Source organism: Anabrus simplex, chromosome 1, assembly GCF_040414725.1.
Source record: "Anabrus simplex isolate iqAnaSimp1 chromosome 1, ASM4041472v1, whole genome shotgun sequence".
In the NCBI taxonomy this organism is placed as follows: domain Eukaryota; kingdom Metazoa; phylum Arthropoda; class Insecta; order Orthoptera; family Tettigoniidae; genus Anabrus; species Anabrus simplex.
The window spans coordinates 882,713,438-882,734,985 of NC_090265.1; the positions used below are offsets into that span (position 1 = coordinate 882,713,438).

The window sequence follows — 21,548 nt, forward strand, 5'->3', positions numbered from 1 at the left end:
GCTGAACCAACAACAGACTCGATCGCGCAAACGTGACCGTTACTTTGAGAAGGCCAGGCCATTCGAGAGGACAACCACCTACTAAACACCGTAAGTTCATTCAAGCTTTCTACATACCCATTCCACACTTTTTACTTATCAGCCCACGTTTCTCCCACAACCTCACCTTTCCCCCCCCCCCATTACAGATTGGAATTTCATTGACGGTTTCCCCTAGGTCACTCACAGTTTACCATACATCTGTCATCTCCCTAACACAGTTTCTCAATTTTATGTCACTGCCCTTCCGACCCTTTATAATACGGCAAACCAACCAGCCAACATTATGAAACAATAATGAAGAAAGGGACCGCTAGACTGAGAAGATATTGAGAATGCTGATGTTTCTAAAGTTTTAAATTTCATCTGTGTTTTTTCCTTCTTACAGGCTTTTCGCCTGCACGTTATATCAGGCTTGGTTTCTCAAATTTTTTCGCTCCCACTCCCCTTCTAGCCAATATGATGTTGATAGGTTTCTACAAAGACAGATTTTCTGTCAGAATTTTCGACGTTTTCATTTCTTTTCTTCTTAGGTTAACACTGTTTTTAGTTTCAATTATTATTTTTGCTGTAACACCCGTTTCATTGAATTTTGTCGCAGTGAGTTTTTCTTTTTTTTGCTCCACATAATGATGTAAATATTGTATATTTGTGCTAATTTTGTTTCCGTGTAGGCTCTCTTTTGTTTTTTTCATTTGTTACTTCATTGTGTTTTTTTGGCATTTTTTAACTTTTGTTATGTAAATTATTTCAACCCCCCTCATTTTTCACTGAAGATGGCTCAAATGAGCCGAAACATGTTTGAATTTGTTTACTCCGTCTAATGATGGAATATATGATGTATTGAATTAGGAGGATACACTCATTTTTTCACCTCTGTAAAGTAAAAACCGGCAATACGGAATGATTCTAATATCTTGTAATAAGCTCTGAGTGTAGCTAAAAGCTGCCTCTTCCTGCCATCTTACGATGAAGCAGATAACTGTTACGAAATGAATGTAGCAGGTATTTCAAATGTCATGGCACACCATTGCGCCGTACACGCTGTGACCGTAGCAAACCAGTGGGCGCACCATTGTGCCGCACATGCTAGGGGGGTTAAAAAAAAGATCAGATACAATTCTATGCTAAATCCAGCAAAAGAATTATGAAATGCATCAGTTTCAATTATTTACCAATACTTGAAAGTCAACCAGACTAAAGGCTTCAAGGGAATAGAACCGACAAAAGAATGAAGAAATCTGCAAGAACGCAATATCATTGCTAAAAGAAATTGAAGGGTACACGGGAAAAGGGGGAATGTCATATTTTCTACAAACTGAGATAATTAAATTTGAAAGTTTCAACCTTTAATAAAGTCTACAATAATACATGTACATAAAGTATTATATTATGTAACGTTAGCCCAATGTATTGGTATTGTAAATAGATAATATGAAAATACAGAATTAAGTTTTATAGTTGAAAAAATGAAGTAAATCAATCAATCAATCAATACTGATCTGCATTTAGGGCAGTCGCCCAGGTGGCAGATTCCCTATCTGTTGCTTTCCTAGCCTTTTCCTAAATGATTTCAAAGAAATTGGAAATTTATTGAACATCTCCCTTGGTAAGTTATTCCAATCCCTAACTCCCATTCCTATAAATGAATATTTGCCCCAGTTTGTCCTCTTGAATTCCAACTTTATCTTCATATTGTGATCTTTCCTACTTTTATAAATGCCATTCAAACTTATTCGTCTACTAATGTCATTCCACGCCATCTCTCCGCTGACAGCTCGGAACATACCACTTAGTCGAGCAGCTCTTCTTCTTTCTCTCAATTCTTCCCAACCCAAACATTGCAACATTTTTGTAACGCTACTCTTTTGTCGGAAATCACCCAGAACAAATCGAGCTGCTTTTCTTTGGATTTTTTCCAGTTCTTGAATCAGGTAATCCTGGTGAGGGTCCCATACACTGGAACCATACTCTAGTTGGGGTCTTACCAGAGACTTATATGCCCTCTCCTTTACATCCTTACTACAACCCCTAAACACCCTCATAACCATGTGCAGAGATCTGTACCCTTTATTTACAATCCCATTTATGTGATTACCCCAATGAAGATCTTTCCTTATATTAACACCTAGATACTTACAATGATCCCCAAAAGGAAATTTCACCCCATCAACGCAGTAATTAAAACTGAGAGGACTTTTCCTATTTGTGAAACTCACTACCTGACTTTTAACCCTGTTTATCAACATACCATTGCCTGCTGTCCATCTCACAACATTTTCGAGGTCACGTTGCAGTTGCTCACAATCTTGTAACTTATTTATCACTCTATAGAGAATAACATCATCCGCAAAAAGCCTTACCTCCGATTCCACTCCTTTACTCATATCATTTATATATATCACGGAAATAAAGGGGAATGTCACTTTTAACAAAACCTAACAAATGCCCTGTCAATTAATAGTGAGGAAGTGTATCAATGAATGATATTCTCTCTGGTCCACAATATTATCTAAGGACGCACAGATCAGAAAATTTTGCTGCAGAGATTGGATGTAAACCTGAAATAGAAATAAATTACATATTTAAAATCTCAATACTGCCAGCATGTCTGCGAATGTAGAGCAACTTCATGTACACTAACTCTTGCACTTACGTTCATAAGATGTCTCTGGAAGAACAAACTCACGAACTGGTGTTTCTGGGAAGTGTGGAGTTGATTTTAGAGCATTTACAACAGGTCGTTCCCAATGGCCATTGTAACTGTCTCTGTATTCCATGAATCATGGATGTTCAATGGAGATGACAAGTTCCCTTACAGGTCTTGTTTTAAAAGGGCAAAGTTTTCTGTACAAGGGAGTCAAAAACTTGGTCCACAGACGAATCATTGGTTGATCAACTTCAATTACGTGGAAAGGGAAGGGCTTATTTCTGGCACTCCAGTCTTCTGGCGTTTCAGGTGCAAATTTCTGATTAATTAGTGCCATGTTTCTATCGCACTCTAAGTACGAGTGCCCATGAATTGGAAATACTATTTTCACAGAAATGAGGCGTTTGGCATGATGTACTATAAAGTGGAGAAATCTGAAAACAGTTCTTGTTCTGTCCACATGCAGAATCACAGAAGATTGTCAAGTGTTTTATCGCGTCTCGAAGTTCACAAAATATAAAATAATGTAACAAAGAACACACTTCATCTGCTGCTTTATGTGCAACTGTCCCTGGGTATGTATAAATACCGAGTGTCCACTAGCCAAAACATGTATACTGAAGGAGAACAGTGACAGCTGTCTACGGGAATACACACATCGTTAGTGGATAAATTAGGTATGCATAAATTCTTTTGGAAATCAATCGCTATTGCTTCCCTCCCAAAATATTTCTTGTAAGTGAGCCTCACAAGTCATTTACGTGTATAAAACTGTTCAGCTTTTTTAAGGTGCCATTTGTTTTGAATGCCTAAGTTATATAATTGAGCTTCAATTTCCTTACTCTCTGCACAATCTTTGTTAAGTGATTCTATTTATGACATTCTAAGGGTAACCTCAGCTGAATAAGTGTCGCATGTACTGCACGTATCTGTGCGAGGATATCCAAAACTTATGTTAAATTTGGTACAGAATTTTTCCGGTAAGTTTCATATGACACAGGACTATTGGGATTCTTATCCATAAACATAGCATGCATTTTCTTAACTGATAAGCTATCTGGCAAGTATACTTTTCGTGAATTATGGAGACTATAATGGCTCTGCCTTCCTCTAAAAGACTTTATGTGATCCTAAATAGAACGCAGTATTAATTCTGAAGGCTTCTTTGGTCGATTTGTATATTTTCCGCGTCTGTCAACCTGGGGTGCACCAGCCTTTAGATTTTTTTGTATGGTCTCTTAGAAATACCAAAGATGGACAGAAATGCTTTGTAACATACATTTCTTTCAATCATATTCCCATCTACTGGGATTCTAACCTTATACTTGTAACTCTGCTCATGAAACTGTGCTTCCAATTTGGTTTTCCTAGACCTCCTTTGAACAACTGGCTTAATATCTATTAGACCAGATAAGTAACTACTCTGTTTGTTTCTAGTACTGAGCAGATTACAGTCATGAAGAAGCCTTTTTCTGTTATCCTCAGAAATGTTTGTAAAACACTGCAACCTATTGCAATGACAGTCTTCCCCTTGTTCATGAGATTGTACCTTAAGTTTCTTTGTTACCTTATTCACTCGACTGAAACTAGGTCTTTTCTTGGTTGATGCCATCCTTGTGTTACCATTCTCTTCTTCAGACATTGTATGAAAACTAAGCAATAAACAACAGTCATGAACAAGGTAAGACGAAACAAATGACTATCAACTCAGCATCGTGTAAAACAGTGCTGCCACATATCAAACTGACATTTCCCCTTTGTTTCTTGTTCTGTGGTGACATTCCCCTTTGATCAATTGTACATGTATTATTAAACTTGTTGTTTTTTCGTGACTATTCCCTTTACTTGGTTGGACATTGTCTTAAACTATTCTCCTGACCATAAAGTATATATGGGTAGTGTTAATTCATTTTTTGTTTTACAATAACATTCCCCTTTTTTTCTAGTGTACCCTTCAATTATAAAACAATCATTTATCACACACATGTTTGAGAATTTTGCAGACATATTGGGAGTCTGATATAAAAGCCATAGATTAACCAAAGAAATTCTAAAAGAGGAGATTAATATCTATTCAATTAGAAGGCTTTATTATCCTAATATGTATGGACAGACTGCAAGTATGTTTTGTATTTCCAACAATGAGCAAGACGAGATGATGAATCTTTAAGAAGATGGACCACGGGCTACTCGGAATTACCTGAGTGGAGCTATGATCGACCATCATTGCAGATGACGACGACCATACAGCCAGCAGTGCTGTATGGAGATCGCCCCCCGATAGCGCAGAATGAACCAAGCATAAATCACCCCAGAGGCAATGGAAAAAGAGATAAGTTTCATAAATAAATACAAAGTTTGGTAGAAATGGCTCAGGCGGTTAAGGCGCTGGCCTTCTAACCCCAACTTGGCAGGTTCGATCCTGGCTCAGTCCGGTGGTATTTGAAGGTGCTCAAATACGACAGCCTCGTGTCGGTAGATTTACTGGCGCGTAAAAGAACTCCTGCGGGACTAAATTCCGGCACCTCGGCGTCTCCAAAGACCGTAAAAGTAGTTAGTGGGACGTAAAGCAAAGAACATTATTATTATTAATCTTATATAGATCATTGGTTATCAATGTGTTGAAATTGTGCCGTTTAATCATAAAAAATAACCTATATCATGTTAATTTCTCAAGTGTGTTTCTTCATTAGATCAATATAAACATATTTATCATAAACCTCTTATTTTATTAAACATGTTTACATAATCTGTAACAAGGTTACACAGTTACAACAGTTGTGGGCCAGCTTGCCTCAGGAGAGGATACAACATCTTGGACACCCTTCCTAACCGAATCAATGCATCCATCCAAGCCAGAGGGGTGCAACATCACACTGATAAGTGGGCTTGTACTATGTACTGCGGCAGCATGTGTGACAAAGTGAACTGATCCAGCAGTACCAGTCTTCACAAGGAACCGGCTGACAAAATCTCAGGACAGACGAAAGAAGGAACTTTATTTTACTGGAATAAACTATTTTATGTGTGTTAATCAGAAAACTGAACGCTCAAATTAACATTTTTAACACGTATTACTTCTAATGTGAAGAACTTAAATATAAGTGCTATTGTGATGATAAGAAAAGTCAGCCAGCTTTTACTATAAAAGGTGCCGATCAGAAGCATTCTTTCTGCTACCTACTTATTTACTTACTACTCAATCTTACAATTCTACTATCCACTCTGTGGCAACAATTTGGTACTGGCTATTTTCATTTTCAATATGCCAATGCACTTGTTCATAAACTGAAGGCTATAACCATGAGGTGTGTCGAAATGGGAGTAAACGAAATAAAATGGCTGGCTCAAATCCTCAATCAAAATTAAGTACGACTGGAATCAGTTCCAGTGCTGGCTGACAGCCAGACCAGACTACCTGAAAACGGCCACAGAATTGTTCACCATATTGCAGAATGCACCATTCACCTTTTCCTAGAAAATCACTACTGTGTATAAGTAGTGCAAAACCAGCTACTGTTACACATAAAAAGATCCCTTTTCTGGAAGCACTTATATACATCATCTACTTACCTGTTGTTTCAAAAGAAGATAAATAGGTATATCAAGAATTAAATTTAAGTCCTAGAATGCTTAAGAAGAAAGCCAATACTCCACTCAAAAATAGCAAACATACTGTCAATAACTGAATACTAACTGTTTACTATCCTTAACATGAATGACACCAGAGAAATAAAACCACCAAAAGAATTTCCTCAACAACAGTCTCCAATGATTCACTGTAATCACTGCAAGTTGTTCGGTTATTAGAATGACAAGATATATCACTTAGCTCTACAACCTTTCCTAGTTTTGTTGTAGATTTTGTCATGTGTGTCACTAATATCAGTTCCAGGCAAAACTGGATTTAAAAATTTATCAAACAATAGGTATAGTAGATAGTTTCCAACATTCCTCTAAAGCAACATGTATGGCAAATGCATTGTTACAAATTATGTGCTTCATGAATTTAAAAAAGTTTTCATGGTAGGTAAAGTAAGATGCACAAGATAAGTAACAAAATGCTATTGTCTAAATAAAATGTCAAGCTTACCTGAAGTGTATCCTCTCTATAAATTTCTCCATATTTCCAGACTGGATGACTGCCTTCTTTCCAGACTGATAAATTAGAGTCCTCTTTCCACATGATGAACAATTTGAGAATGTACGTTTCTTACTAAGAGGCTTCTTTAGCTTGGATTCATCATCAGTCCCTTCAGCTTTGAGATTTGTTTCATCATCAGATTCTTTAGCTTGTTCATGTTCACCACTTTCTTCAGAAGAAAGTACATCATCACCTTTGGCCTTTACAATTTCAGTCTCTATAATGTTATCTATCCTACATTCACGACATAAATGCTTTTCTCTTTCACTTGGACTCGGATTAGAACTGCTGAAGGATACTTTCTCAGCTTCATCATCATTTGAGGTCTGGTCAGCATTCTCCATCACAAAGTTGTCAGAATCTTGGGTTTCTTCAACAACCGTCTTCAATGACTCACTATAATCACTACAAGTTGTTAGATTATTAGACTGACAAGATATATCACTTAACTCTACAACCTTTCCTAGTTTTGTTGCAGATTTGTCATGTGTGTCACTAATATCAGTTCCAGGCAATTTTATGCTAACAGCTTTATCCTGTGCAGTAAAATTTTTACTTGGTATTTCAGAGGTTTCATTTCTCTCTGCCTGAGTATTGACTTCCATGACTTCTGAATTAGAACAAGACTCATCATTTCTCTCTTGATCTGAAGAAGCACCAATTTCCATACTGTCCAACTGATTATCATTCAAATTTGATCCTCCTGTATCAGCTTCAACAAGCCCTAAATTATGAGTTTCAGCAGCATGCTTGCTAGTGGGATCTTTTGATATTTCCTTTCTACTCACACTTTCCCCTTCATCCCTTGAACCTAAACTGATAGCTCTTACATGAGTTGGTTGAAGCTTCTCACGGCTTGATCGCAGCAGTTTGTATGTATGCACAAGCCAATGATGCATGTAATTCTTATGGATGTAATGCATAGTTGTTACACCTGAACGCAGAAACATGTTGGTCTCAACCAGAATGCTGAGAATTTGAGCCAGGGATATTCTAATACATCTGTGAAGGTATGTTGTCTGAAAAAGAAGAAAGCTACGAATTAAAAAATTCAATGTTTTATATGTACAATAATAGTACATTATGCAGCAAGCCTATAATGGCAATAATTAAAGACATGAGTATGTTTATAAAATGAGTGAGTGTCTTAATTACCATTATAGGCACGTTGCATACGACTGTTTATGCTTGACAATAATTATAACTCAATTTTTTAAATATTCATAAATTTCTGTCAAGATCAGTGGCGGCGCGTTCTATATGTTCAGTGGTTCAGTGAACCCCCTAGAAATATATAAGTCTGGGTAAAATGATTTGTCAGAGCCTATTCCTTAAATTTGCTCTGTATATCAGCGCGCGTAGCGGTATTTTTGACATCAACACTCGGTTGCTCTCCGGAACCAGCGAAGAGGTTCAATTTCAGGACTGAACGCGTGGGGCCGTGAGACGTAAGGAGGGTGCGCATGGCGAGGGGCTGTGAGGAGCAGGGAAAACATAGCCCAGGAATCGCTGGCAACTGGACCAGCGATAGACACGAGTTACATCGAGCAGTTCCGAAATTAGCCGAAGCATTGTCAGCGCGCGGTTAAAATTTGCCGTATGTGGTAGGTTTTGAAGAGAATTTAATTTGGCGAATTTGCCTTTCTGATGTAATTAACCGCAATGAGCCAGAATATTTTGCTAACTACGGTTTGTATAGCATCATAGGCGTAAGTAGCCTAAGTTTATGTAATCAAATGAAACTTTTCATTAGTAATACGTGTTTTATGAAAAGTAAACAGCAAAATAATTCAACAAATAAATAACAGTAGTCTGCCTAACACGTTCTTGAAGAAGTTATTCCTACGTAAGCAACGTCTTCAAAATGAGGGGAAATTGGATCAGCTTAAAGTAATTGCACCTCATATCCTCTGCCTTTCATTCTTCGTTGTTTTGGTAACTTCTTCGAGCTGTAGCCGTGTCTCTGTAAAGCAAAGTCATGTTTATAATCAAGCAATGTCACTATTTTACATCTATGTAAACATCAAGTAACAATAATAATAATCTGAACACGTTATTTTCCACAGCAGTGAACCCCCAGACGTTTTATCCACGCGCCGCCACTGGTCAAGATGTCACTTGACAGTTAAGTTTACTGAACAGAGCGCAGAGCGCATGCGCTGGGTTATTGATTTTCCGTGAGTGGATCAGAGACCTTGACAATGTCATATGTCTTCAAAGCTTTGATAGAAGTTTATCATAACCTAGCTTTATTTCAAATACAAATTGTTTATTGTACAGCTGTTGAAGTGAATTTGCGGGAATGTGCCGTGTGGTTGTGAAATATTGGAAGTAGAAGGTGCATTGATATTAATATGTGTGTCTGACATGTTTGATTTTGGAAACAAGTGCGAAGCTAGTACGTTGAGCGCCGGTGCGATGCTATCCTTACCTAATTGGTCACAGAGTTGTATCACAATGAAAATCTGAACTCTGATTGGTGGAGAACTTGGATCATAATGAAGCTTGAACTATAATGAGCCTCATTAAGATTCAGTTTTCTGGCATACAATATTTATATTTCGACCATCGAGCATAATAGTCCGTTATGCAACGAGTCTATAATGGCATTCATTAAGATGCAAGTATACGAAATGAACATAGGCAAAATGCATACAACTGTTTTTATTTGACCATAATTAATAGTGTCTATATTTTGAGTTTTTACATCTATATGTACGTACTTTCTTCTTCCAGTCATTATTTCATACTCCAAGAACAACACTGTGTGTATAGCCTACCATCTATGAGTACTTTGATAAAATCTGAAAACAATCCTTAACACGCTGAGTGCCAAGCGACCCTATGTGGGTCCGTGAGAGCTGCCAATTTCTTGAACATCATGTCTGCATATGAGGTCGTACGTTCATACGGAACTGAAAACTGTACAAACCCATTTAGGTGCACAGTAAGCGTGTATTCTGAAACTGTACAAAGCCTCTTCCTGCCATCTGCTGACCATCTATCTAAATAAGTGCATAGTCCACTTTTCATTTGTCAATTCCTGTTTTGGTGCAATCCCATACAGGTACGTCAGGAGTGCTTTGTAAGCTGATAAAGTCACTGTCTATCTTGTGGATTGTTTGTATAAGTGTGCAGTGCGCTGTTGGTTTTCTTTTGTGTGAGTTAGTTTGTTCATTCTTATTCTTACTGGCTTTCCTACACCTTGTGGGGTCGTGGTTGCAAACTGCATGGCTCATGTGGATTTGGCCCTGTTTTACGGCCGGATGCCCTTCCTGACGCCAACCCTACGTGGAGGGATGTAATCACTATTGCCTGTTTCCGTGGTGGTTGGTAGTGTAGCATGTTGCCTGAATGTGAAGAGGAGAGTGTTTGGACAAACACAAAGAACCCCTCCTTGAGCCAGAAAAATTCATCAGATGCAATTAAAATCCTTGACCCGGCCAGTAATCAAAACCAGGACACTCTGAACTGAAGGCCTCAATGCTGACCATTCAGCTAAGGAGTTGGACATGAGTTAGTTTTTTTCATCACTATCTTTTAAATTTTACATCATGAGTAAATTGAGCAGTAAAACACTGAAGATAGTCTGGATGATTTATTGAACAAGTCGGACAATGATGACATCCTTGAAGAATGTAGTTACAGTGATTTTGAACCAAGTACAGACAGTGAGAATGTAGAAAGTAGTGACAATTCAGAAAAAGCTGAAAGTGAGCCTCAAAGTGAAAACAAGGATGGGGTTTCGATACAAGGAACAACAACAACAACTGGGGATTTTGCAATGGTGTTCAGCATGACTTTCCTTTCCAAGGGGAGAAGACGCAGGGATGGCTAACGATTCCGAAGCCTCACCTTATGGCATTTATTGTTTGTTATGGACGAAGTAATAAATTTAATGGCAGAGGAAATGAACCATAATGCCCAACAAGTTTTAATGACTGTGCATTTAAATAGATTAAGCTGGCTTAATGAATGGGTGGACGCACTGGACAAAACGAGGAAATTCCTCTGTTTTCGCTTGTGGATGGGTTTTGTCTAACTGCCATCCTTTGCATGTTACTGGAGTGATAAGACTGTTTTCTATACAAAAGTTGCACATGGTGTTATGAGCAGAAACAGGTTTCAGTTACTCCTGAGATTCTGGCATTTTGCCAACAATGAGCAACAGGTAACCAAACAACACACACACACACACAAAAAACCCAGTCCCTTGTGAACATGATAGAAAACGAATTTCAGGAAGTGAAGACTCCCGGCTGTAATATGCTCATAGATGAATCTATGGTTCCCTGGCGAAGAAGATTATCGTGCAAGCAGTATTTCCCATGAAAAGTCCAAATACGGCATTAAAAATAACACTTCAGGTGTAGCACAAGCCCATATTATGAACAAGCTAACAAGTCTCTCATATAATCAATGCCATAAATAACACGTTCCTTCAAAGGAAAAGGTAAGTATGGCCGACCGTTGGGACATTAACTACCACATAAGTGCAACCACGTGTGGAGGCATGTGGATGTGTACAATTTGTAATGACGAATATAAGCCCATTCAGGGTCGCACTATTTGATCAAATATAGATAATAAGTGAACATAATGTACCCTTGTTTCAACAACCACTTGCTTGGTTAAGCCTATGAATATTTTGGCACCAAGGAGAAACTCGGTGCTATTAGCTCATGGCATTAGAGAGCAATCCCACAAATCTTGGTCAGGCACTCAACGTGTTCAAAGAAATACCACGTAACAAGATGCACATCACTGAAATGAGAATATTGATATTCATGAAACACCCTTAATGGTTTTATCAGATATTGCTAAGTGATCCAAGATAGTGGAACATCTGTATATTAAGAGTTTACTAAAAACAGCTTAGGAAAATCCATCCGTCCGTTCTACTGGACCGATTTACTTCACTTTTGTTTCATTCTCTCCGGAATTATTTGCCGGTGAATCATGAGACATTGATAGGTCTCTAAGTTCAGCCAACTTTGAGTAATCATAAAATCAAATCACTGAATGAACATTCCAGTAACTGCAGGCGAAGGCTTATGCTAACTCGCAATACATTCTGTACTTAGCAGGTTGCTAAGCGACTAACACTTTCTTTAATATTTTAATGTATGCGAGTTTCATTCTTGGTAATGTAATGCATGCAGCCATGTTTGATTACTACCTGCCAAGCCAGATACACTTCCTCTGATCACGGAAGAATACTATTCCCTGCTAAATAATCTTTGATTCTCTAACCTTTCCAAGCTTCGAATTATATTCAACAGATGGCAGAACGTTCCTAATAACTTACATGCTGCTAAGAGAAAGAAGTCTACGTACAAACACACCCTATCATGACATGCGCCTTAGACATTACTTGGGAACACCTATTGAAGAATAACCTAGCTACACTAGAAAGAGTGAAGGCCATGAATCTTTAAAAAAATTCCCTGCCTGGCAAATAAATGCTCCTTCAAGACTAACCTATGAGCTCACAAGACAACTGTTCTATATAGAACTGCAATTAAAAAATACCATTGCCTTCTACAACACAATACCACGCTTTACATCAAGAACTGCAGGATAAAACAGCGAATATATGGATAGATTTTTACTGAACAGACGGCATGATGACATGAGAATGGATGACTTCTGACTACGAACTCCGGCATACCATAACGTGCTTCTTATTAAATGTTCATAAAACCATTGAAAAGGGCAGGCAAAACAATATGACTACGACAGGCGTATCAAGATGAGTTATCTGACCTATTTTTAACAAATGCTGTGGAGCAGCGTGGGTCCTCTAGTAGTTTAAAAAAATACATTATACACTTGTCACTTCTCGACTATTCCAACATATGGCAGGCATGCTTTTTTTTTTTTTTTCTTTCTTTCTTTTTTTTCTTTTTTCTTTTGTTTGACACATTGCCAGCAAGGAGCTTTAACCTGTAAGTCAAGTTACACTAAAACACTGCAAATGAACTAAATTTGTTATAATATTAAATTTATAAGAACAGAAGTGATCTTATTTTAAATGCAGGTTATTGACTGCTCAATTTGAGAAATTTATCTGGGGAATGAAATGTTTGAAGTTGGGTTAATGTTTATTTGAGTGTCTTGCTTATCAATTCAGGACTGTTCTGTGTATGATATTAATAAATATCGGATAGCGTTAGTTGGAAATCAATAGTTGCTATAACAACAATACTTTAATGAAAGGCAGTATCATATTGAATGCCACATTATGATGATGATGTTTGTTGTTTAAAGGGGCCTAACAGCTAGGTCATCAGCCCCTAATGATACGAGGCGCAATGAAATGAAAACTTCAAAATATATCCACTGACTAGAAACGAAAACAAATGATGAAAAAATGACCATGAATCCAAAACAATCACTTTTAAAGATATATCATCACAATGTGTTCTGAAAATCTTCTGTGATAAATTTCAAGACTTTTCCAAATAGTTGATCTAGGAATATTATCATTGAGGTGCACGCATGCACACACGTACTCTCACTCTCTCTGCCCTCTTGAACAAAAAACTGCTAAGAAGAAGAAGAAGAAGAAGAAGAAGAAGAAGAAGAAGAAGAAGAAGAAGAAGAAGAAGAAGAAAAAGAAGAAGAAGAAGAAGAAGAAGAAGAAGAAGACTGCAACACTTGCATGTCAACCAACTACCAACCCAACAAAATCAAAACATGGGTTCTCACACTCGGCTAACAAGTTCCACTCCAAGTCTCGCTAAACAACTCAACTCAACTCCCAAGAGTGCCTTTTTATATACATTGCCTGGCCAGGCTTCTAGAAGAATATTGTGGCCAGAGATGGCACAGCAGTGGGGAAATGACAGAAGCCTCTTCAATACTATTTTGAAAAAATGAATTTCTTAAAAAAAATTATGTTGTATAAAATTATCTCCCTTATTGCTTTGAAAATTGATTTATTGTTCTGGAAGAATTAGGGTTTTGGACTTACGAACATTTAAAAAATTATTTGTAAATTATAAGATATTACTTTTGGAAGAATTACGTTTTTGAAATTATGAGGCAGCGTGTACTTATATGTGCCATTTTCTGGTGACAAAATTAGTGTTGCATAAAAGAAACATCTCAAACTTTAAAAACCAGGTATGAAGAGAACTCTTAACTGGTAGGAAAAAAACAAAACAAATTTAATTGGTGAATGTGAAAGTCGGGAGTAAAATTCTATTGCCTGATTGGTCACCTCGGTAGTTTTACCATGTCCGGCTTCTCGCTCCTGTGTGGGAACGAAGCTTGTATCTGTATCTTTTGCTTCTGATCAGCCTAGAGGGCGGACGCTCTTCGTCCATCCCGCCATGGGATGCCGGCCCAGGAGTGAGCACTATTCTTTCTTTTTTTTTGGACTTTAACTTAATTTAAATGTAAATTTTCCCTTTTGCGTAGGAGTTTACCCTCGACATTCACATTTGCCATTTAATAATCAAAATGATTTAGCTTTTCAGCCAAGCATTTACAATAAAATTTTTTGAAGCAATTTCCTCTTCCTTTTATTGGGTTGCCTCCGGTAGTTCAGTTTAGTTTAACTCAAACCAGTTAAAGCTATGCTCCCTTTTAGAAGTGTTTTTAGAATGGAAGCAACTTAATTGGCCTCTGTATTAAGTTTTAATTTCTGTCTTATGTAAACCAAAGGGATTTGTCCTTTTAACGAACCATATATTGTTTCTTCTAGTTTCCTTTTTTAAGTGTAAGTTGAAATTGCCATCGTATATAACACATATCTGCGGACGCAGTCCAAATTTACATTCATTTGTAAATGAGTTTGTTAATTTCTGATATTGTTGTTTGTTTTAATTTTGATTCATCCCTTTTAATCTTGGTTTTGTTAGTTTATTAAATTAAGATTTTGAGGGTGATTACCGTCTACGTTTCTTTCCCACAACGCATATATAAGGATCTACCTCTTAGGGTTCCATGTCGCTTTCCACGTCCTTTCATAGCTGTAAGTTTGCAAACGTGTTGTTGATGTTTTGTGTCTGTGAACCTTGTGAGTGTTCTAATGTTTTTACTGTGTTTTAAAATTCAACGTATTTACCATAAACCTCTTATTTAACTAAACATGTTTGTGTAACTTGTAACAAGGTTATATTTTAGTAGCAGAGCGTGGTTGTGAATGAAGGATTAGTACATGGTAATTGATCCCTGAGCTAACCTTAATTAATGTAACTTAAATTCTAACCTTGTAAAATTTACCTTTCATGATGTCTGAAGTCATTTCGGTCACACTGCTGTAACTGCGAAAAGTGTAATTTAACTGATGTCATTTTCCTTTTTAAAAGATGTAATTACTGTGTGTGCATTCCTAATCTGTGTTTGTGTTTTTTCATGATAGTTACTCACGCTCAATATTCATGTCCCGAGGGAGTTGCCTATCACCTCCGTATAAGGCATCTGAATGTATCTGGTATTCATTCCGTAATGTGGAATCTGTGTTTTGCTGTTTTCATTCTGTAATTACCTGAACATTGGAGGAAATGGTAAGTCACTGTCCATGACACCTTATTTCAGTTTGTTGTTAATATATATTTTGCCTGTGGTAGCAGCTGTCTGTTACTTAATTTTGTTATTTAACCAAATCTTATTAACTTGGGCTTGGGTTCTAGAACCATTCTAGAACCCAAGCCCAAGCTGTCCGTTAACCAAGTGAATGTATAATCACATTGCGTGCACCGTATTCTGAAAATCTTCTGCGATAAATTTCAATATAAATTATTATGTAATTTAAAGTTTTCTCGATCCGTGTGTTTCGATGGCAACATCTGTTGCTTTAGGCTACGTCATTAAATCGGGCCAAGTACTGTACTTCCTCATGTGACTTCACACTTATCTTTCTAACAGCTGATGTAGGTATCTGTTGAAGACAGTTGACTGCTTGACCTACTTCGAGTTTGCGTACGCTATTCATCTTTATTTTGTTAGTGGCTTTACGTCGCACCAACACAGATAGGTCTTATGGCGACAGTGGGATATGAAAGGCCTAGGAGTTGGAAGGAAGCAGCTGTGGCCTTAATTAAGATTTCATAATTTCAAACTTATGGTCGTACTGGTTATAATGTATGTGTTAATAAGTTTTTAGCACAGAGTTTCACTGGATTTTTCAAAAATCAATTTTGGTAAATTTTGAGTAACAAATTGTAGGTTAATCTTTGAAATTCTTTCGACAATGTTTTTGTGTGTTTATTCTTTTTATAAATCTGGTGTTTCGGCAAATTATTTTGCGAATTTCAAATTTTGTTTTGTGTTACCTGTATTGCAAGTACATTTCATTTGATATTACTGTTTGTATGTGTTTATTTCATATTTTCGTTATGCTTTGTTTTACTCAGAGTTATGTTTAAATTTCTGGTTGTCAACCTTATAACATTGCATGTGTTGTATTGTTTTTCGGTCTTCTACTGTACCGTGGTTCGATTCTGAGTAAGTATGGGATTACTTAGGGCGTTCCTAGTCAGTTGCTAAACTGTTTAATCAGATAGGAGATTATGGGGTCCCTTTATCTGTTTGAAATTTTCCTAGATCATCTGTTGAGCTTTTCTATCATGCAATTTTCTATTTCCTTGTCATTTTTTATTATGCCGTGTATTCCTATATTTGCTAGGGAGGGTTCTATGAGGACTTGGATAGTCTTATAGGGTGACACGATGCTCACCATATTACACTGACCTGCGAATTCAAACTTTCTGATCATTGCATGTTTACATAGTGATATTTTATATTTCGGGCATGCTGATTCTGGAACTGAAGTTAGTTTTCCCCTATCACATCAGGTTTTTGTGCAAATTCAAAGGGAAAATTTGATAAATTTTCAGCATGCACACATACAAGATGACTATTATCACATGTAAAGAACGCTTCTTTCTTATTATTTCCACCCATCTGAACACTCCTATCTTACACTGGTATACTTATGAACATAATATAAAGATATGTAGTGTATTGTGTTAACAAATCTGTAGAAAAACACAGCCAAATGGACCAAATTTACCACGCATTAAGCCTCATAACGTACTCAGAATGGTAAGTCTACGGTTTCAATTTTATAATGTCCTACCTTAGTACAAGAAACGTCTTCGTCTTGCTTTTTGTGTGTGAGGAGTAGTTGGACCTTCTCTTTTTAGTAACCAGGAGTAATCTGCCAGGATGTTTTTGTTCCATTTCCCTAGATATCTGTATTCCATTTCCTGTAGATTCTGATGGAATCTTTCTCCTTGCACTTCGCTCAGCATTCCTAGGTTCTCAGGGAAATAGTCCAGACGTGAATGAAACATGGGCACTTCCAAACTCATTTTGCAGCCTAAATCTTGAAAAGAAACAAGCAATCTATCCACCATTTGTTTGTAGTCTGAATCCTTTGTGTTTCCAAGAAAGTTTTTGATTACATTCTGGAATGCTGTCCATGCCGAATGCTCTGAAGCGCACATAACGTCTTCAAAATTAGCATCAGAAAGAAGTTTTCTGGTATGGACCTGTGAAAATACCCTCCTTGATTTTGGAATTCCTGATGCCTGGGAATTGATGACACAGGTACTGAAAGCATTCACCTTCATTGTTTAGGACCTTAACGAATTACTTCATAAGCCCTGGTTTGATATGAAGCGGAGGTAACAGTATTTTGCTCTTGTGAACAAGAGTTTCTTGTTTTATGTTTTTTGACCCTACAAACCATTGTCTACGTGGCCGTTCTTTTTGAGTCCAGTGATGTAACCTTGTTCGACTGTCCCACTCACACAGAAAGCAGAGGTGCTTTGTGTAACCTCCTTGTAAACCTAACAGAATACCTATCTGAAATAACCACAAACTTGCCACTTGTGTTCCTGGTACTTCAGTTTACACAACAGCATTTCAAGATTTCCATATGTTTCTCGCATAATAACTGAATGAGCAACGGGAATGGATGCAAGTTTGTTTTCATTGTGAAAAAGGACGCACCTCAAACTACGCTTGGAGGCATCGATGAAAAGTCTCCAGTCAACAGGGTCATACTGTGGTGCTCCTAGTTTAAGATAACCTCTGGAATGTTGTTGCAGTAAACCAAGGCTCCCTCTTCAGAAAAGAAGGGTGTAAATTCTTGTTCGTGATGTCTGTACCAATAGTACGTCATCCCTGGTGCCAACATGTTCCTTTCACGAAGTTTAGACCCGAGTAACTCGGCAGATTCCTTTGTAAGGCCAAGATCTCGAACAAAGTCATTTATTGCACTTTGCTCGAACAGTCTCGGTTCTTTTTCAACAAATTTAGAGGAGAAATCACAGTCAGAGTTAGTGCCCGCCATTTCTGCATCAGATTCAGAAGAGGGACAATCCTGTAAATGTTCTGGACGCTGTGGTACTGGTGTATCAGGGCCGTGAGGAACAGGTAAAATTGCAGATCGAATATTGCTTGGATATACAATGTTACCTTTGTTGCTGCTGTTAAATCCTTTCACATTCACAGAAGTAGCGGGGGTTCTCGCCACACCATTGGAATACTGAATGGCAACGCAGTTCGCTTACCGTTCATCCATTGCCGTAACTGCTCTATACAGGTTCTACAAGCCTTATATGGTGCCCACGGCTTGTCTTGGTCTCCAAGTTTCAAGCCAAAGTAGGCATAGTAGGCCTTTCTCATGAACTCGGTTATATTGCGCCGCTGTCTCATCGGCACAAAACTTCCACATACATAGCAGAATGTATCTGGATTGTTCTTGCAGCCACGTCGTGGCATGTTGATAGATGTAAGTTCAATAAAAATATTAACACAGTACGTCACTCACATATAGAACGTTTATGAAGACAAAAATCTCTTTTCACAAGCAAGCGAAACACAACTCAGACTGTCGCGGATGAAGCACAATGAGAGAATGACGCCCCTCAGCCAAAACCGCGCGTTGCCAGCTACACTGTACATAGTTGCCGGCTCTACACTCTGAGCGAGATAATACAGGGCTATGAGATGGATGGAGGACGTCAAATTAATGAAATAATAAAATTAATTAATAAAAGAATATGAAAATCTAAATTAAAGCAACACTCTTCCTAACAACGTATGAAGTGCATTAGTGCATGTGTTGAAGTAAACGTAATATAGGGTTTTTGAAAAAATGTAATGTGATGGGGAAAATTAACATCGGATCCTGATTCAGGATGCAGAAGTCATCCTAAAAAGCAATACAGAATGGCGGCAATGAAACCATCGCAGGACAGTGTTATTAGACCAGGTAATGATGCTGAAGTCATAATGGCAAGTTTTGATGGGTTATGAATGTGCACCTGTGCTCAAGACATATTGACGCTGGTTAATAGAGCAAACGCCTGAAAAGCCTTACATCTGACTGTTTTTTGACATGCTCTATTGGTGGAAAAATATCTAATTCTCTCCTTGGGAACTTAGAATTTCCATATTGAAGTCTGGCGTTCATCTGATATGAAATTCTTTTGCAATCTTTTTCTTGGTATTACATGGTTAGATGTAGGATACTGTCCATTAAGTATTGTGAACTATGTGCTAGGAGGATTTTCTTCAAGCGTTTGGTTTCTGTTTCATCATCCTGAGCTGTTTATTTCAGCTAAATCTGTTTTGTTGCATCGAAAGTCATTAAGATTTGTTTTTCAATTATGCTAAATTCCTCGTAAATTTTGTAGTAAAATTTGCAGGTGATACGTTTCCGTAAAATATCTTTAATTAATAATCCTTAATTACTCTATTTTTATTTTCATGGTGTTTATTTTCATCAGTTTTGGGATACGCTGTCTGTGGGCTGAGTACGATTTCTAAATTCGGTATCGAGCCTTGTCATATATGTCCATCCATATTTGTTAATATTTTAAATATGGTGATGTCATGTGTATTTGTCATGAGTGCCTTGGTAAGGCAAGTGGATTGAGACATAGGACTTAAGGTGTTGATGGTTTATTGCCATCCTGGGAGTACGATACTGGTCCTAGGGTAGTCTCATGTAGTGAGATGAAATCAAGTAGTACTTGTTGATTTGGGGTCATCGCACTGGTGTGTTTGTGTGTATTGTGTCCTTGTATTGTTGTTAGTTGGGGGATAGATATGCATGGTGATGGTGATGTGTCAAACTGTAATCTGATGTTTTCTGGTATGGTGTTATTTGTGCCTTTTTATTTTCTATATCAGTTAGGCAGATTTTGGTATGTACACTCGTGAACTATTTTTATTTTCATTTGGCTCTTGACTGTTAATTTAATGTGATCTTCAATTCAGTATTCAGGCTTAAATTGCATTTTCTTGTTTGCTTGTGATAACATGTGCTACATAATGTGACTTTTATCAGTAGTAAATTTTTAAAGTCATGCATTAGCATGATGAAGTGGATAGTGATTTACTAACCTCAATTTTGTGACTTGTTCTTGGAAGGATCAAGTGAGCAACGTTGCAAGCTAAAGTAATAAATTGTGACTGTCACACTGGTTTGGATTCACTTGCAACATTCATAATTTAACATCCCATTTACTTTCCTTTTCTGAAAATTAAGAATGCACCTAGGTTGGTAACTTCGAGTTAAATTTCAATGCGGATATGGTCTGGTGTATTAATTTGCCCTGAAAATTCGGCATGTGTAGCATTTCAGTTTGTAATGAAGGTCTAGTTTGGGTAATTTCTTTTACCTGCGGGATGTTTTCTTTTTTGTGCTGACCTGTCATACCTGTTGTGCTCAAATTTTTTGGAAGTAAATTGTGTGTAAAGGTATTTTTGTGAATCGTAAGGTGTTTGTACTGTATCCTCATTAGATCTTTCAGATTTTGGGCTATGTAAGATCTTGGTTTAAAACTGTAATCTTGTGGGTTTAGGGTAAACTCCGATAGGTTATCATTTTTATCTTTTTCTTAAAATTAATGAATAGTGCTTGCCCTGGGTTCCTGGTATTCCAAATCCCAAGTGTGGAAGGGAGTCTCCTGATGGAGCTTTATTTGAGCCACCAGTTGGGTGAAGCTAATTTAATTATTAGAGTGAAATTAAAACACCCTTGACTTCTTCAGTTCTTCAACAAAACACTTCAGTATGGTTGGACGCTGGACTTGCCTCATCTACTCCCCTTTTCTGCTGCATATCTGTCTGTGTTGAGTTGCTGCAAAAACTTTTGGTCCATCTGGTGGGCAAAATGCTGTGCCTGTTTGGATGCTGCACTAAATTACTTGGTCGCATCGGTCCGACACTGTGACCGAGTTGTTGGAACGTTTCAGCTTGCAGCAGTTACGCCATACTGCGTGATACATCACTGTCGGTTTCCAGTCAGTTCACTGGATGGGTGAGCGGGGCTGAAGGTTACCAGATTGCCAAGGTTGGACTGAAAGTGTATGAAAGTTTGTTGGCAGCCAGCCGGTGTCAGCAGCTACATAAGTCAGCGAAACCAGAGGTTAAGATGGAATACTTCAACGCATGATGGACGTTCCGTTTGAGAATGGCATCAAGACGGTAGTGTTGTATCGTGTGCTCCTGCTCCCCAAAATTTGAAGTTCTTTCTATTGAGCCCTGGCTCAAATTTTAAGCGGGAGAGAATGTGATGTGTGGCCAAACCAAGCATAGCTCGAGTTTGTGAGGTGGAGGATGTGGCCGGAGATGGGACAGCAGTGGGGAAACGACAGAAGCATGTTCAATACTATTTGGAAAAAAATAATTTGTTTAAAAAATTTATATTGTATAAAATTATCTTCCTTATTGCTTTGAAAATTG

At 37.7% G+C, this 21,548-nt stretch overlaps 1 protein-coding gene across 1 annotated transcript in view; it reads right to left on the minus strand.

Annotated features, from left to right (window-relative positions):
• Positions 1–21,548, minus strand: part of LOC136857680 (general transcription factor 3C polypeptide 1) — a 340,092-nt gene that overhangs the window by 22,179 nt on the left and 296,365 nt on the right. Inside the window, exon 30 of the mRNA XM_067136529.2 lies at positions 6,783–7,852. Coding sequence (XP_066992630.2) covers positions 6,783–7,852 — 1,070 coding nt within the window. The remainder of the gene's footprint in view (positions 1–6,782; positions 7,853–21,548) is intronic.